The 19,985-nt window shown below is 38.5% G+C and overlaps 1 protein-coding gene across 1 annotated transcript in view; it reads left to right on the top strand.

Annotated features, from left to right (window-relative positions):
* The window catches only part of LOC306849457 (transmembrane protein 132C), a gene marked incomplete at both ends in the record, with an annotated part of 217,821 nt that overhangs the window by 167,508 nt on the left and 30,328 nt on the right, over positions 1 to 19,985 (top strand). Inside the window, one exon of the mRNA XM_079384494.1 lies at positions 14,036 to 14,179. Within this exon, the coding sequence (XP_079240620.1) occupies positions 14,036 to 14,179 (144 nt within the window). The remainder of the gene's footprint in view (positions 1 to 14,035; positions 14,180 to 19,985) is intronic.

Raw genomic sequence — 19,985 nt, 5'->3', positions numbered from 1 at the left:
ATATAACCTGCGTAAGCTATCTGAAGCTGAGCGAGATTTAATGAATCCTGTTTGGTCATGATGAACTAGCCTATTCATAAATTTCTCTTGACGACGAGATAGTGCTTTAGCATATAATTTAACATCAGTCTCTATCAAAGAAAGTGGCCGGTAGCTAGAACAGGAAATCAAGAATTTTTAACAAGAGAGAAATAACAGCTATATTAATGGCTGGGTGAAATGAGCCTTGAGTAACTGAAAAATGTATCATATCTAACATGAGGGGGCCTAAATCCGACCAAAAAGTAGTATACAATTCGATTGGAATGCCATCTATGCCTGGGGATTTCCCCTTGTTCATAGATCGAATTGCTGACTCCAGCTCCTGAAGACAGATCGGTTCAGCCAGGTATTCCGAATCCGAATCTGACAGCCTAGATAAATCAAGTTTGGACAGAAAAGATGCAAAAGAGTCAGGGTCACCATCAGCAGAAGAAGTATAAAGGTTAGAGTAAAAAGAGTGAAAGGCGATATTAATGTCTTTTGGGTCTGTCATAATGAGCCCAGATTGGGATTTCACAGGTGAAATATTAGCAAACTTTTCATTGTTGCGTAATCTTAGGGTTAAAAGGTGGCTTGGTCTACTCCCTTGAACATAATAATTCTGCCTGGATCTTTGGATCAGGAATTCTGCCCTGGATCTCAGTAATGAATTGAGTTCAGACCTAACCGCCATGATTTTACTGAGTGTATTGTCTGAGAAACAACGCTGATTATCTCTAGTCAGATTCTGGAGCTGTGATTCCAGTTCAACTATCTGTTTGTGTCGGTTTTTCTGAAGGAAATTGGCATATGAAATTGAGTTATTCCTTATAAATCCTTTAACTGCATTCCAAAGTGTTCGAGGATCATCCACTGAACCTTGGTTAATTTCAATAAACTCAGCAAATTTATTTCTGAATTGACTGCAAAAATTTTCATCCTGTAACAATTTAGGGTTAAATCGCCATCTAGTGGCACGAGATGGCTGAGGGATCAAAGATAATCTGCACAAATTTCCATCATGATCCGATAAACGTAAGGAAAAGATATCGGCATCACGAACAGCTGAAGATAAAGAACTGGATTTATGAGTAGCAGAAAAGAAAGTGAAAGACTTAGCAGAAGGATTTAATAAATGCCAACTATCCACCAATGAGGATGAGGTTACACATTGCTGAAGTTTGTCAGAACACAATGCTTGAAAGTGTGATTCCTTTGGTCCAGATTTATCTAGAATATGCGACATTACAGAATGGTAACACTTTATAATAACTGCACACAATGAATCATTACTTAAGCATTAGTAAATAGTCAATTCATCCTTTATAAAGCGTTGTCCCAACATTAATAGTCATTAGTAAGCAGTTTATAAATACAGCTATAAATGTTTTGTTCTTGAGCATATCTATAATGTTTAATAATTGTATTTTCATACTTTATTAATGATCAATTTATAATTTCTAAATTATTACGTTATTTACAAACCAGTTATTTAGGAGTTGTCAGTGGTTCATAAGATGATTTAGAAAGTGTAAGTAAATGATTAATAAACTATTTGAATGTACATTTATAAATCTTATTATTTAGATTTGTGATAATAGTTGCTCAGTGTGTTAATAAATGCTTTATTAACACATATTCCTGCTGTAATTCATGATTAAGTCAGGTAGTTATAAAACATTTAGTAGTTACCATCTATTTTTGTGAGCTCATCTAAAGTGAGGACTATTCATACCTTGTAACGCATTTATAAAGGAGATTTAAAAAAAAATATCTTGCTTCTTCTGGGGAGTGTAGCATTTTAGGTTCACCTTGATTAAGAATGACCTTCAGCGTTGCAGGATAAATGAGAAAATTCTGGATGCCAGCGTCTCTCATCTCATTCCTAAGTGGCGCAAATGCACTTCTTTTTGCGGTGACCGGAGAAAAATTTGGAAAGAAAGACAGCGTTGCTCCATCGGAAGTTTTCACTGGGGCATGAAGTCTGGCGGCCCGCAGAATGAGCTCCCTGTCCCTGTATCACAGCAGTTTAAAGATGAAAACCTGTGGTTTAGCGTGATCTGAGGAGAGCCTTGTGTACACGTGATGCGCTCGCTCCACTTCAAACTCTTTGCCCACCGGAGACGGGAGCCACGCCGGTAGCAATCTTTTCAAAAAGCCCATAGGGTCATTCTTTTTGGAACCTTCAGGCAATCCGACCAGATGCAGATTGCTGCGCCTATTGCGATCCTGTAAGTCCACAACCTGTTGCTTGAGCGCGGCAACGCGTCTATTGTGATCTGCGTCGACTTTCTTTTGTTCCCCTGTCTCCCCTGTAAGAAGATCCAGTTTAGAGCATAGCGACTGAACAACTGACATGTGAAACGCAAACTCGTTCCGCATCGCCGTCAACATGGTTCTTAGAATATCCTCAAAGTGTGTAACAGTGTTCGCCATCTTGTCCACCATATCGCTTGCGGTCGGTGGCTTGGATTTCTTCTTAATTGGAGAAGCCGATGGAGACAACTCCTGCTGTTTACGACTGCATGAATGAATAAAACTTACAACAAAATGAAAAAAAATCTGCAAAAAGAGGCCAAACGTACGGAGCTCTACTCCAGTGCGACTAGGTTCATGAGCACGTCACGTGACTCCCCTCTACAAATGTTCTTTGCGGGTTTTGGGTTTTAATTTTTATTAATCCGTGTATAAGTCACAATAGGGTGAGTTTAAAGGGAAAGAGAAGAACATAAAACAGACAAGATCAGTCATTAGTGTATTTAATATTTTCTACACTTGATGAGGAGGATCAACTCCAGTCGTAGTTATAGATAGATCTTTGTTAGTTCAATTAGTTAACTCCTTTAATAATCATCAGTATGTGATGAATTAAGTATTAATTTAGGCACTAGTACATGATTATTCATGTACCCTTATTTTAAAGTGTTACCGTTTTTTGTATACTTAGTCAAAAGTCCAAGCGGCAACAATAGTTGCCGGTGGGCAAATGACTTGTAAGTACATATAACATAGATCATGGGGAAATGGGGTATACTGTTGCTAGCATCATGCTACTCATGTTACCTTCTTGTTAAAAACATGTTAGCATCATGCTAGCAACATGCTAACTTCATGCTAACAACATGTTAATCATGTTAGTATGTTGTTAGTATCATGCTAATCACATTAACAACTTGTTTAAAACATGTTAACATCATGCTAGCAATGTGCTAATGATGCTAATTTTGTTTTAACAATTTACTTGTGTTAACATGTTGTTAGCATAATGCTAACACAATTAACATGTTGTTAGCATGTTCTTAACATTATGCTAATATGATTAGGGATTCTGTTAGTGCCTATATAGTTAGCATTATAGGTAGGGTAGAGTGAGGGGGAACGCCCGCCTTAAGGACTGTGTAATTTTTTGCTAATTTTGTAATTTTTTCCACAACACCCCATGGGTGGGGTAAAATGCCCCCCAGTCTGACAAAGCAATTTGCTTTAAACATTTAGCCTACAGCAAAATCAGAGTACATGCAGTTTTAGCTTAAAATTTAAAATAATATAATCAATAATTATGAATTATAAAATTTGAATAGCCTATTTGAAACATTTTGTTAGCTGATGCTAACTAGCTACCTGATGCTAACTTTTAATAATGCAAATTTTTTTTATATAAAATCCAAACATTTTTATTCAACCAACAAGGATTTGATGCTCAGAACAGAATAACTACAATAATAACCCATTGCACCCCGGGGGCATTTTACCCCACAGACTATAAGCTAGATGCAGCTTTTTTGGGTTTGCATCGAATGTTCCTTGACTTTTATACATAATATATTTGTTTATGAATTGTTTATGAATAAAGATTGGTCTTTTGAAAGCAGTTATTTTGAGTTAGAATCCAAATGTTCTCCTCCTATTCAAATTTGAAATTGATTATTGCATATAACATATTTGCCCACTGGCAACTATAGTTGCCGCACATTCAAATACAATTGAATGTGCAGCAACACATTCAAAAAAAAAAAAAAAAAAACCTGGGGAAAATAAATGCAGAACATGTTCACATAAGACACTTTTAACACAACTATATGCATGAAACCATTCAGAAAAAATTGGACACAAATGGGTTAAATTAAAACTAAAAAATAACTGTAAGAATGTCCTCATAAGTCACAAGGAGGGGGGGAAACTAGTCTGCCAACAAAATAAAAAGTATGCCAAAATCATCACAAAATACTTTAAGTAGTGTAGTCCAGTAGTCTCAGGTCATCGACATTGACCTTTCAGGTGTCCAGGCAGCAGGTCAGAAAAGCCTCTTTGTCTAATCAAGGTCCATATAATGAACAAAAGCAGTCGTAAGAGACAGAACTCAGCATCTGACTGTCATGTCCTTGAGAGTGAGCTTGTTTCATAAATTCCTCCATTAGCTCCTGGGCTTGCCCTGCAGCAGGCTTTCTATCTCGCACATTAAAACCCATCGGGGGACAGGCCTGTAAACAGTCCGGCCCCACAACTTTGATAATGGCCGTGTCTGTGTCTGTATCCAATTGCAGTGGCCGTCTCAGCCCGCTCCCCTCTCTACTGACATCCCACTGTGGCTTATTACCAGCATGCAGTGATCTCGTTCTTGCTAGCAGCTAATATCCTGCTGCTCACATTTATCCTGCTGTGAGTCTCCTAACCCCAAACGCGCAGACGAGCGATCTGCACGCACACAGGCACGTACACATGCTCTGGCTCTCTCCCAAGGTCTGCAGCCATTTAGCCCATCAAGTGCAATGATCTTTGCAGGAGGGCAGGCGGAGGCATGGGGGCATTCGGGGCAGAGAGCATAAAGGGAGAGAGGGGCTGCGGATGAAGCGTTTAGTGATGTATGAGATAGGGATTTCCCTCAAAGTGCTCATATTGTGGGCTTAAGTGAATTAAACACTCGAGAGGCTGTTTCAAGGGGTTGAACTCCATTAGGGTGAGTGTGGGTGTACAGTTTACAGTATTGACTGTACATTTATTTTCATGACACGGCAAGGTTCGTTTAGGTTGTAAAATTTAATGTAGAGTAATTTACCAAAAGCCTGATTTTATACTACTGTTAAAATGTTTGGAGTCAGTAAGATTTTTTTATGTTTTCAAAGAAGCCTTATTCTCAAGAACACTGCATTTATTTGATCAAAAATACAATAAAAACTGTAATATTGTAAAATGTCATTAGCTACCGTTTAAAATAATTCTTGTCTATTTGATTATATATTAAAACATAATGTATTCCTGATTTCAAAGATTCATTTTCAGCAGCCATTACTCAAGTCTTCAGTGTCACATGATCCTTCAGAAATCATTCTAATATGCTGGATTGGTGCTCATTTAATATTATTATCAGTTTTGAAAAAGATGTGCTGCTTAATATTTTAGTGGAAACTGCTTTTTTTCATGATTCTTTGATGAATGGAAAGTAAAAAAAAAACTGAATTGGTTTGAAATAGTAATCTTTAGTCTTTTGTAAAAGTCGCTTTTGATCAATTGAGTGCATCCTTGCTAAATAAAATTATATATGTTTTGCAATAAATAAATAAATAAAAGCAAAGGTAAAATTAGTAAATATATTTTAAAACATTTTGAGATTAATCATAGAGACGTGTATTGAAGACTTTACTTGATGGTTACTTCACATAACGTTTTTGGAGTCATTCAATTGAAACTTTTGTTGAAAATTGTATAAAAGTTTTGTTGTTGTTGTTGTTGATTTTTAAACATATGAAACAAATATGGATGCATTTCTTGACACATTTTTCACATTACATGTATGAAAATTGACATGAAATATTATTTGGACACTGTGTATGTTTTAATTTAATTTATTCTAATATATTGTGCAAAAAGAAAGACACTGTAGAGTAATGCAAAACGTGAAATTGGTCTGATCAGAGTCAAGTGCCCTGGAAAGCCTATTTATGTGCGCACATGTTTAGGGCCAACTTTTAAAAAATGTCCTCCAAAATGTAGTAAAACAAACAAAATAAGGACATTTGAAGTGGCCCTCCCTGTTTGAAATGCTCTTAAATCAGCCAAATCATGTTTTGCTTTAAATCTAATAATGTTTTTCTGAGGGTTACATTTGAGAGTATCTTATATGAACACCATTGCATCTGTGAGAGGTCCTCACTGATAGAACTTAAAAGGTCTCTATGTGTATATCTAAACTTACTTAACCTTACTTTGAGGACATACAGTAAAGGCCCATTGCTAAAAAAAATGTCACCCGAAGTTAGCTAAATATGACAAAACCTCATTTTGGGAAGAGGAAAGAGGTTCATAAATAAACTAAATCATATTTTATTTTAAAATGCAAAAAGTTTTCCTTTAGAAAAGGGATATTGCATGAGTTTTTCATTTGTGTCCACATATAAGCGTTTATTTACCCTGAGCCAAATTCTGTCTCAAGTAAAATGCCTTCACTGATTTCACTTCTCTCTTTCACTGTCCTTAAATTATTCAGCACACAAAAACATCTCAAACATTTATAATCCCATTCTTAGAGGGACGCTTGAGAAGTATGACCTCGCTGTTTGACATGAAGGACTGGCTCAAACTGAGTCGAGATAATGGATCAAAGTATAAACACACCACAGTCTCTTCAGCTGGGGTACAAACAGACATGATCCAGGAATTAAACCGAAAAAGAGTCTTCCAGTAATAGCATTACAGAAATGACAGGGAATCAAGTCTGTAAAGAGCAGATCGGCTTAAAAAAATATAATATGGAAAAAAAGCAGAGCTGTCAGGACAAATTCATTTTTCATTATTCTTTTCTTCCCTTTCCAAATAAAAGTACGAAAAGAGAGAACTATCAGAAACAGGATAGAGATCCAGAAAGTGCTGCTTGCGGTAATGGGAATAATAAGGCAGAGAGTTGGTGAGATGGCGGTAAGCTGAGCGTGTCATCATGCATTCATTGAGATTAGGTTATGTCATCTCTCGCTCTCTCATAAAAGAGCGAAATAAAGAGATAGAAATGAGGATGGAAAGACGGTGCTTACAGTGAATGAATACCGTCTGATTGCAGTAACCGCGCTGCCACTGTTGGACATTGAGGGCAAGCAGATTGGTTAATTGAAAGTGATCTGCTAATGAGGTAAATTGACTACATTACCCACGTCTGCCTGTCTCTCAGGGATGGCACAATGGGGGCTGAGTTTCTCATGCTGACTGTAATGGTCTTAATTATGTGGTTGTCTAAAACAGTGTGTCTCCGTGGCTGAAAGGTTAAGGACTCGGGCTGTTTCTCTTCAAATGAACCCCCTCCCCGAACCGTCAAACAGCACCACTCTGCCCCACTGCCTCTATCCTCTGCTCTTTGACTTGTTCTCTTCTGCACCTTTTGTAAAGTCATTTAGCAGCAGCCTCTCTCTCACTTCATGTCATCTTCACTGGAGATGTACTGGGGAAAGTAGGAGGGAAGGAGTAATGAAACAAAGTTCAAATTAAAAAGGAGAGAAGAAGAAGAAAGGATGATGGATGAATGGACAAATCTAGGAAGAAGTGAAAAATGGATAAAGGATGGTTAGAATGAATGAATGAATGAACAGGAAGGAGGAAAAAATTATGATGGATGGATAGCAAGGAGTGAATTCATGAATGAATGAACAAGACTGAAACAATACGAGAAGGACAGATGCAAAGTGACTGAGGGAAAGATTGAATGGAAATGAATGGAAAGAAGTAATCCAAACGGATGAAAAGAAAATATAGGTTGTTATAATGTAACTAGTAACTTTTCTTTTCTTCATGTATTCAATACTTCATGTGTTCAATTATTTTCAACTGTCAAGTGTCTGAATATAGGCATATGTGGTGAAGGAGTGGATGAGGTGGAGATTGATCCTCCAGATTAATGAATGAGTGAATGATAGAAAGAATGAGGGAGGGAAGTAAAGAATGACTGAGAGAAGGAATGAAGAAATGAGTGAATGATGGAAAGAAAGAATCAATGAATGGTGTGAGTAAAAAGTGAAGAATGGATAGAAAGTAAATTAAAGAATAAATAATGAAAAAAGAAAGCAAAGGAGGAGGGAAGAATGAATGATGCAAGGAAAGAACATAAAAGAATGAATTAATGATGGATTGAGAGAGTAGGATGAAATCAAGAAAGAAGGAAAGAGGATTTAAGGAATAATAGGACTGAACCAATGAATGAATGCTGTGTGGGTGGATGAAGAAAAAGGAAAGACTGAATAAAGGATAACAGGAGGAAAGAATTTATTTATATAGCGCTTTTAACAATGTAAATTGTGTCAAAGCAGCTGCACAATATCAAAAAAGGTAAATAGTGTCAATAATGTAAAATGAAAAGATTAAAAAAAAGATTTTCAGTTAAAGGCATTTCATTATTGAATTCAGTGATGTCATCATCCAGCTCAGTTCAGTTTAAATAGTGTCTTTGCAATCAGGTCGACGATATCGCTGGAAATGAAGTGTCCCTAACTAAGCAAGCCAGAGGCGACAGCTGCAAGCAACCAAAACTCCATCGATGACAGAATGGAGAAAAAAACCTTTGGAGAAACCAGGCTCAGTCGGGGGGCCAGTTCTCCTCTGCCCAAACGAACCAGCAGTTCAATTCCAACTGCAGCAAAGTCAGATTGTAAGGGCTCAACTGGTTCCAGTGGTCTTTCCCGATGGCTGTCTAAGTGGCGGGGTCCTCACTGGGGATCTGTCTCTGGCGCTCATCTCGGTATCTTGGTCTCCGCTGATGTTCAGGGCTATAAAGGTCATCTCTGGGTGCTGATCCACCATCTAATCTGGATACGGACTGGATCTGGTGACTGCAGTGACCATCTGGGCTGGATACAGACCGGATCGGGTGGTTACGGTGACTGGGGATATGTCCCTGGGGCTCATCCAGGTGTCCGGCCTCCGCCGACGATCAGGGCCACATGCATCATCTCCCGGCGCCGATCCACCATCTGATCCGGACACAGACTGAGAAACAGACAAATATTACCGTAGATGCCATTCTTCTTATGATGTAACGAGTACATCATGTGTTATGGGGAGTGTTCCTGGTTCCGGTTGATCTAATTAATGCAGCCTAACAATCCTTTAACGTATTTGAATAATAGAAGTGTATTAGCGTGTTATGTGTAAGCCAGGTTAAAGAAATGTGTCTTTAATCTAGATTTAAACGGACATAGTGTGTCTGCCTCCCGAACAGTATTAGGTAGATTGTTCCAGAGTTTGGATGCTAAATAGGAAAAGGATCTGCCGCCCGCAGTCGATTTTGATATTCTAGGTATTATCAAATGGCCAGAGTTTTGAGAACGCAGCAGACGTGGAGGACTATAATGTGATAAGAGCTCGCTCAAGTACTGAGGAGCTAAGCCATTCAGGGCTTTATAAGTAATTAACATGATTTTCAAATCTATACAATGTTTGATGGGGAGCCAATGCAGTGCTGACAGAACCGGGCTAATATGGTGGTACTTCCTGGTTCTAGTAAGGACTCTAGCTGCTGCATTTTGGACCAACTGTAATTTGTTGATCAAGCGTGCAGAACAACCACACAATAAAGCATTACAATAGTCTAACCTCATAAACACATGAATTAGTATTTCTGCATTTGACGTTGAGAGCATAGGTCGCAATTTAGATATGTTTTTGAGATGGAAAAACGCAGTTTTACAGATGCTTGAAACATGGCTTTCAAATGAAAGATTGCTATCAAACAGCACACCTAGGTTCCTAACTGATGAAGAAGAATTGACAGAGCAGCCGTCAAGTGTTAGATAGTGTTCTAGGTTATTACATGTGGGATTTTTAGGTCTGATAATTAACACCTCTGTTTTTTCAGAATTTAGCAGAAAGAAGTTACTCGTCATCCAGTTTTTTATATCGACTATGCATTCCTTTAGTTTCTCAATTTGGTGTGTTTCACTGGGCCGCGAAGAAATATAGAGCTGAGTGTCATCAGCATAACAGTGAAAACTAACACCATGTCTCCTGATAATATCTCCCAAGGGTAACATATAAAGCGTGAAAAGTAACGGCCCTAGTACTGAGCCTTGAGGTACTTCGTACTGCACTTGTGATCGATATGATACCTCTTCATTCACTGCTACGAACTGATGGCATTCAGATAAGTACGATTTGAACCATGCTAATGCACTTCCACTAATGCCAACAAAGTGTTCTAGTGTATTTAAAAGAATGTTGTGGTCGATCGTGTCGAACGCAGCTCTAAAATCGAGTAGAACTAATAAAGAGATACAACCACGATGAGATGATAGAAGCAGGTCACTTGTAACTCTAATGAGAGCAGTCTCAGTACTGTGATACGGTCTAAATCCTGACTGGAATTCCTCACAAATACTATTTTTTTCTAAGAAGGAATATAATTGCGAGGATACTACCTTTTCTAGTATCTTTGACAGAAAAGGGAGATTTGAGATCGATCTGTAATTAACTAAATCTTTGGGGTCAAGTTGTGTTTTTTTAATGAGAGGCTTAATAACAGCCAATTTGAAGGTTTTGGGGACATATCCTAATGACAGTGATGAATTAATAATAGCCAAAAGAGGACATCTGGAAGCAGCTCTTTTAGTAGTTTAGATGGAATAGGGTCTAACATACATGTTGTTGGTTCAGATGATTTAACAAATTTATACAATTCTTCCTCTCCTATAGTAGAGAATGAGTGAAATTGTTTCTCAGGGGATCTATAGTGCACTATCTGATGCGATATTGCAGCTGACGGCTGCATGGTTACAATTTTATCTCTGATAGAATCGATCTTGGAAGTAAAGTAGTTCATAAAGTCATTACTGCTGTGCTTTTGGGAAATGCCAACATCTGTTGATGCTTTATTTTTTGTTAATTTAGTGACTGTATTGAATAAATACTGGGGGTTATGTTTGTTTTCTTCTAGAAGAGACGAAAAGTAATCAGATCTAGCAGTTTTTAATGCTTTTCTGTAGGATAGGGTATTTTCCCGCCAGGCTATACGAAATACCTCTAGTTTTGTTTTCCTCGATCTGCGCTCCATTTTCCGGGCTGCTCTCTTTAAGGTGCGAGTGTGCTCATTATACCACGGAGTCGGACTGTTTTCTTTGATCTTCCTTATGCGTAAAGGAGCAACTGTATCTAAAGTGCTAGAAAAGAGAGAGTCCATAGTTTCTGTTACATCATCAAGTTTTTCTGCGCTGTTGGATATGCTGAGGAATTTAGATAAATCAGGAAGATTACTTATAAAGCAGTCTTTTGTGGTAGAGGTGATGGTTCTACTATACTTGTAACAAGGTGTAGAATTTACAGTTTTAGCTATAAGGAGTTTATACAAGACTAGATAATGATCTGAGATATCATTGCTTTGCTGCAGAATTTCAACACCACTAACATCAATTCCATGTGACAGTATTAAATCTAGAGTATGATTTCGACAGTGAGTAGGTCCGGAAACCTGTTGTCTAACCCCAATAGAGTTCAGAATGTCTATGAATGCTGATCCTAATGCATCTTTTTCATTATCGACATGGATATTAAAATCGCCAACAGACTTTATCTGCAGCCAGTACTAACTCAGATAGAAAATCAGCAAATTCTTTAATAAAATCTGTGTGGTGCCCAGGTGGCCTGTATACAGTAGCCAGAACAAACATCACAGGGGATTTATCACTAACACTTGTTTCTCTAGATAATGTTATGCGCAGCACCATTACTTCAAATGAGTTATACTTAAAGCCTACCCTCTGAGAAATACTGAGAATATTGCTATAAATTGTAGCAAAACCTCCCCCTTTACCTTTCGGACATGGCTCATTTTTATAGCAGTAATCTTGGGGGTGGACTCATTTAAAGTAATGTATTCATCTGGTTTTAGCCATGTTTCTGTCAAACAGAGCCAATCTAGATTATTATCATTGATCAAATAATTTTGAAAAAGTGCTTTTGTAGAAAGGGACCTGATATTCAGTAAGCCAAGCTTTATCAATTGTTTCTCTGTATTGTAAACATTTTTTATTTGTTGAACATCAATTAAATTGTTACTCTTAATTTGGTTTGGACATTTTCTGCATTTTCTAGTTCGGGGAACAGACACAGTCTCTATAGTGTGATATCTGGGTGAAGGAGTCTCTATATGCTGAGAATTAACTGACTTCTTTGACGTCACAGTATTCATCAGACTGTGACGCCAATCTGTCTGCTTCCTGACCTGGGCCCCAGTTAGTCAAGTACGAACTCTAAGACTATGTGCCATATTTCTAGAGAGAAGAGCGGCACCACCCCAGGAGGGATGAACACCATCTCTTTTCAACAGGTCAGGTCTGCCCCAAAACCTCGTCCAATTGTCTATAAAACCTATGTTATTCTGCGGGCACCACTTAGACATCCAGCCATTAAGTGACGACAGTCTGCTATGAATCTCATCGCCACGGTAAGCAGGGAGCGGACCAAAGCATATTACAGTGTCTGACATCGTACTTGCAAGTTCACACACCTCTTTAACATTATTTTTAGTGATCTCCAACTGGCGAAGTCAAACATCATTAGCGCCGACGTGAATAACAATCTTACTGAATTTACGTTTAGCATTAGCCAGCACTTTTAAATTTGCCAAGATGTCAGGCGCTCTGGCTCCCGGTAAACAATGGACTATGGTGGCTGGTGTCTCTATTTTCACGTTCTGTACAATAGAATCGCCAATAACCAGAGCACTTTCATCAGGTTTCTCAGTGGGTGCCTCACTGATTGGGGAGAACCTGTTTGATGTTCTGATCGGAACGGAAGAGCGGTGTTTTGACCCGCGACTAGGCCGCCTTACAGTTTCCCAGCTGCCCTGCTGCACGGGCTCAACCGGAACCGAACAATGTACAGGACTCCCTGAGCTAGTCGCATCCAAAGCAGTATCTACAGCCCTCATATTCTTACTATCCTCAACTAAAGTTTGGATGCGTGTCTCTAATTCTGAAACCTTCTCTGTCAGCCTAACTATTTCCCTGCATTTATCACACGAATCCCTCATCGCCGACAGAGAGTATTAAACTATGTGACATGAAGTGCAAACAACAATAGCAGGAGAAGAAGCCATTACTCACCGTGACTGATGAATGATACCAACTTAACTTACCACTTACCACTGTGGTTTGATGAACTCGTGAAAAACGGAGCGAGAGAGAAATGAAAACGGAGCGAGAAAAAAGAAAACAATAAGAGGCGCGAATAGAAACGTGAATGGAACCGCGGGTAACAAGCTAACCAACTGATGCGCTGCATTCGTGGTTTTGAAAAGGCAAACGATCAAATTAGTTAGATTAGTTTGATAGATAATACCAGAAATATGGTGGGAATTAAGTTATATGTTCACTTTAAACAACAGAGAGTGAAAGTAAGGTAAAGATTCAATAAAAAAAGCAGAGCTACAAACGCAAACCTCGCAGCAGCACAACAGACTGAAGCAATCGATCCCAGACTGAGAATATCATGCCCAATCGGATTGAATGAATAATGAAAAGAAGGAATGAGGAAAGGAGAAGGAATAAATTATGGAAGGAAAGAACAGATAAAAGAATAAATTATGGAAGGAGGGATAAAATCAATAAAGAAGAAGTGAATAGGAATGAATGAAGCGTAGGACTGAACCAATGAATAAATTATGGGTGGATGGGAAGAAAAAAGGAGTGAGTGAAATAAATGAATGGAAAGAAGGAAAGTAAGAGTGAAGAATGGAAGGAGGAATGATTGATGAAAGGAAGAAAAGAACAGACAAATCAACAATGGATTAATGAAGTAAGGATGAAAAATAAGGAAATAAAAATAGGAATAACTAAACCAATAAATGAACAATCGTAGCATGGAAAGAATAAGGAACAGAGAGAAGGAATTAATAAAAGAGTTAATGAATGAATGACTTTACTAATGAAGAAAAAACAGACAGAATGAATCAAAGCATAAATGAAGAAAGGAAGGACTGAACCAATCAAAGACTGATGGGGTGAAATCAGTAAGAACGTTCAGACATTTCTTGTGTGTGTCACAGGAAACAGAGATCCTGAACACCGCAGTGCTGAACGGGAAGACGGTGGCGGTGCCAGTGAAGGTGGTGACAGTGGGCACAGACGGGACGGTTACAGACGTGTCAGACGCTGTGCAGTGCCAGTCCACTGATGAAGACGTGATTAAGGTCAGTCTACTGAGTGAATATTCCTGCCTCCTTCAACTGTAATGATTTACTCAAATGAACAAACAAACCAAAGCATGTTGTGTCACGTTGATTCAAATTAAGCTCACAATAAATTTCATTCAAATCTAATGAGGTTTTTCCAATGATTAATGGAGGTGATAATTATTCATCATGTCAGGATTCTTATTAGAATTGTAAAAATGGTTCAAGAATCAATTTGAACTTGAATGGATCTGTTTGAAAGCTCATTTGTAAGAAAATGCATCTCAATGACAGTCCTCAGTCATCTGTCTCCACCTGTCTGCTCTCACTCTGACACTTGTTTAATAGAGATCCATTTCTCAATTTCTGTGTCAGCATGTTGCAACAAGCTAGCATGTGTCATGTGTTGTCCCTTGTGAAAAAGAAGTATACTTTAGCATACTGGTAAAACGAGAACTCTGTAGAAATGTATATGACTGTAGAAATCATATACAGTAAGTGTGAACTGAATGTGATGTTTTTGGACACTCAGGAATAGTTCACCCAAAATTGGAAATTTGCTGACAGTTTACTTGCTCACCAATGGATCCTCTGCAGTGAATGGGTGCCGTCAGAATGAGAGTCCAAACAGCACATCACAATAATCCACAAATAATCCACAAAACTCCAGGCAATTAATTAACGTCTTGTAAATGAAAAAGTTGCATGTTTGTGAGAAATAACTCCATCATTAAGGCATCTTAAATTAAAATCATTGTCTTCTGATTCAGACAAAACTATTTTTTCTCTGAAGAAAACAATATTATGGATACAGGACTCATATTTTAGCTGGAAGCAAAAATGTTTTGATGGATGCTTTTAACTGTACAAACATTAATTGATGGACTGGAGTCATGTGGATTATTTGTGGATTATTGTGATCAGCTGTTTGGACTCTCATTCTGATGGCACCCATTCACTACAAGTGTGCATTCAATACAATTAGGCACTCTTATTATTCACAAGGGTTTCACTGACCATTGTGTTTATATAATGTTCTATAATTCTCGTCTTTTTGGGTTTCTTTCAAATGCCTCCAGCTGGATCTCAGTCACGTATGAGCTCAGATTCAATCATAGCGTATATAATTATGATATGTTTGATTATGCATGAGCCGAAATCTGTTGAAGCTTGTTTGACTGGATTGTAAGATTTTTTTTTCTAGAGATGGTAATTTGTGTTTGACAGGCCTATTAAGTTGAGGTTGTTTAGACATTAAATTCACTCATTTTAAATGACCCAAAAGACTTATACGCAATCAGCTTCCACTGTGGGAGTGATTTAATGACATTCGTAAGAATGTTTTTAATTGCTAATTTCAGTGTGTTTCTTCACAGTTAAACACAGCTGTGCTTCAGCTAAAACTCTTTCTTAAAAGCATTAAAGGCTTTGGTCGTATGCAAATGATCAAAACGTATGTTTACATAGACTGCAGTAATCCAACGTTCAGCCTAACATTTCATTCATATTTATGAGTAAAAGTTTTAGCTTATTCCAGTTCATACTGTAGCTGAAGATGTGAAAATTACTTCAGATATGCCGTGGAAATGGAATGTGTGCAGTTATTTAGTTACTTATTCAGTTACTTACCTGATATGAGCCTTAAAATGACTTCCGTTGGTTTAATCTAATGTAGTCAGGTTGATTCACTCATTAAATAGCCAGGTAATAAAACCAGGTCATTTAGATGTCACCACATGAAGCACATATTTAGACTGAAGTCAGAGTGTCCCTCCAGTTTAAAAATTAACTTTGAACTGTTAACTTTACCAAAGACGGGGGAGTGTTTGTAAAACCGGTCATTATTTAGTGACGCATGAGGTACAGAAATTACATACTGCAGCTTCAGAGTATCTCCTTTATGTGATCTGACTAGAACAATGCAGGGCAATACATTATTTATCACCCACTCTGTAAAAATGCTACAGTAAAAAAAAAATATATATACTGTTTTTGTTAACTGTAAGTTCACCTACCATATACAGTATTAAAAAAAAAAAAGAAAAAAAACTTTGCATTATATCTAAACTGTAAAATGCTGTCAAATTTATTTATTTTTATTTTATTTTTTTGTGCTGTCAAATGATTAATCACTATTAATCACATCCAAAATAAAAGTTTTTGTTTAAATAATATATGTATGTGTCAGTCCTGTCTTCCTGTGTCTTGTGTTTCCCCTCCTCTCGTGCCCATATTTGGTTTGTTCCTGTTCCTGTCCTCGTTTCGGTTTATTAGTTCATTAGTTCCAGGTGTGTTTGATGTACAGGTCCTTTTCAAAAAATTAGCATATTGTGATAAAGTTCATTATTTTCTGTAATGTACTGATAAACATTAGACTTTCATATATTTTAGATTCATTACAACACAACTGAAGTAGTTCAAGCCTTTTATTGTTTTAATATTGATGATTTTGGCATACAGCTCATGAAAACCTCAAAAAATTTGCATATTTCATCCGACCAATAAAAGAAAAGTGTTTTTAATACAAAAAAAGTTGACCTTCAAATAATTATGTTCAGTTATGCACTCAATACTTGGTCGGGAATCCTTTTGCAGAAATGACTGCTTCAATGCGGCGTGGCATGGAGGCAATCAACCGGTGGCACTGCTGAGGTGTTATGGAGGCCCAGGATGCTTCGATAGCGGCCTTAAGGTCATCCAGAGTGTTGGGTCTTGCGTCTCTCAACTTTCTCTTCACAATATCCCACAGATTCTCTATGGGGTTCAGGTCAGGAGAGTTGGCAGGCCAATTGAGCACAGTAATACCATGGTCAGTAAACCATTTACCAGTGGTTTTGGCACTGTGAGCAGGTGCGAGGTCGTGCTGAAAAATGAAATCATCTCCATAAAGCTTTTCAGCAGATGGAAGCATGAAGTGCTCCAAAATCTCCTGATAGCTAGCTGCATTGACCCTGCCCTTGATAAAACACAGTGGACCAACACCAGCAGCTGACATGGCACCCCAGACCATCACTGACTGTGGGTACTTGACACTGGACTTCAGGCATTTTGGCATTTCCTTCTCCCCAGTCTTCCTCCAGACTCTGGCACCTTGATTTCCGAATGACATGCAAAATTTGCTTTCATCCGAAAAAAGTACTTTGGACCACTGAGCAACAGTCCAGTGCTGCTTCTCTGTTCAAAAGTGGCTTGACCTGGGGAATGCGGCACCTGTAGCCCATTTCCTGCACACGCCTGTACACGGTAGCTCTGGATGTTTCTACTCCAGACTCAGTCCACTGCTTCCGCAGGTCCCCCAAGGTCTGGAATCGGTCCTTCTCCACAATCTTCCTCAGGGTCCGGTCACCTCTTCTCGTTGTGCTGCGTTTTCTGCCACACTTTTTCCTTCCCACAGACTTCCCACTGAGGTGCCTTGATACAGCACTCTGGGAACAGCCTATTCGTTCAGAAATTTCTTTCTGTATCTTACCCTCTTGCTTGAGGGTGTCAATGATGGCCTTCTGGACAGCAGTCAGGTCGGCAGTCTTACCCATGATTGCGGTTTTGAGTAATGAACCAGGCTGGGAGTTTTTAAAAGCCTCAGGAATCTTTTGCAGGTGTTTAGAGTTAATTAGTTGATTCAGATGATTAGGTTAATAGCTCGTTTAGAGAACCTTTTCATGATATGCTAATTTTTTGAGATAGGAATTTTGGGTTTTCATGAGCTGTATGCCAAAATCATCAATATTAAAACAATAAAAGGCTTGAACTACTTCAGTTGTGTTATAATGAATCTAAAATATATGAAAGTCTAATGTTTATCAGTACATTACAGAAAATAATGAACTTTATCACAATATGCTAATTTTTTGAAAAGGACCTGTATTATCTAGTTTACTCCACTGTTTATAAGCCCTGTGTTCCCTGAGTCTGGTGTCAGCTGTTATATGTCATCCCTTGTGCTCTGTGTCTCCTATGTTCTAACATTTGAATGAATAAAGTCAATGTTTTGAAAAGTTCCTCGCCTCCTCGTCCCCTTGCTCCTACGAAACGTGACAGAACAGCTGACCTAACAGAAGTAAGCGGTAAGTGTAAGAAGTAAGTGGCTTTTTTTTCTCCTGCGGCACCCGTTTCGCCACCCTAGCCCGTCAGGGTCTCCCATTTTATGATTGTGCCGGGGAGTTCTGCAAGATTGCCGCAGCGACGGCGTGGGATGACGTCATTCTTAACCATCTGTTCTGGCTTGGGGTCAATTACCATCGCTCCGTGGACCTCCCAGACACCACTGGACTGAGTTGGAGAGAAGGAATCTTCCAGTGTCCAGGCCCGAGCCAGAACCAGCCCGCTGTCGTCCACGGCTCTCCCTCGCTCGCCGCCGTCCGCGGCCAACGCAAGTCCTCCTGCTCCAAGCTCTTGCCGTAGAGGCCGAGGCGGGGACTGGGGCCGCGGCCTCGGAGGCGGTCCCGTCATGGCCTCCCGAATCCTCTGCTCCACCATGGCCTCCCAAGTCCCCTGACCCGCCATGGCCGCCCAAGCTCCCTGCTCTGCCATGGCCTCCCGAGTCCCCTGACCCGCCATGGCGTCACTAGTCCCATATATATTATGCAAACAAAAACTTTTATTTTGGATGTGATTAATCGCAATTAATCGTTTGACAGAACAATTTTATTTATTTATTTTTTTTTTCTTTAAAGGACATACAAATTTGTATATTTTATATATATATATAAAATAAATGTGGTTTTCTTTGACTTTTCTCTAAACAATTTGGTATTGTGGAGATTTTTCATCTGATGTCTTCAAAACATTTAATAATTCTAACAGAAATGTGCATATTTTTTTCAGCGTGACCCACGCACAATCACCTCTCATTCAGCCCAGAGTCCTAATTTTAACAAATTACTTCAGCAGTTCACTATAATAGCATGCTATGGAAACGGAGGCGTATAATAACATACTGCAATAACTCAATCAAACCTCAGCTGACCATGTGAAAATGTCTCCATGAAACATGAGCAAAATGACAAATCATTTTAACTGATGGAGATTAATGTTAAGCATACAAGTGTGACATTGTAGCTAAATAATGGATGACTGGGCGTACACACTAATTCATAATGGATTTGCTTCGATCACAATCACTGTAGTGGGTTAGAAAGATAACCATTTTGATCTGAATGTTCCATTTCCTTGGAGACTGATGTTCTGCGTTCTTTGGAACTAAATGGTTACAAGGATTGTTTCAGATTGGGAAATATTTTGTTTCCCCAGAGAGTGAAGCAGGAATAAAAGCAATTATGTTCCTATATCATGACCACCAATTTGGATATTGGATCATCATTATGTATAATTTTGGATAATTTTCTCCCAATTTATTTAATACAGAAACCCATCAGCCTGCCTGTAGCCACAACAATGGACTGTTAAAGAAAATAAATGCAGTGCATAATAGACTAAATTACACAATCTCTTTAGCTCAAGCGGCAGTGCCAAAACACTGAATAGCTATATTGTGCTGCATTATATCATGTTCTTACATGATAAACAGAACACATTAGCATGTTTATCTTTATTAGTGATTTAGCAGTGCTACAATTGGAGAAAGCACACTAGTTATGCACTCATGTGCTGTTGCTAGTTGTTTAATTCATGTTTTTGTCCCCCACAAAGCTATTCTGAAATGCTGACTAAAATATATATATTTTTTTTTTTTAAAGAAAAAAAAAAGTGAAACAGTTGTTTGCTGACATTAGGTCACACATTCTGCATGTTTCCAGACTAGCTGTTGTCTTTCTTTGTTTTACTGATGTAACCTGCTTGAGTTACTAGCCACACAGCTCAATAT

This window comes from Barbus barbus (genome assembly GCF_936440315.1).
Source record: "Barbus barbus genome assembly, chromosome: 29".
In the NCBI taxonomy this organism is placed as follows: domain Eukaryota; kingdom Metazoa; phylum Chordata; class Actinopteri; order Cypriniformes; family Cyprinidae; genus Barbus; species Barbus barbus.
This window is presented reverse-complemented; position numbering and strand designations above follow the sequence as displayed.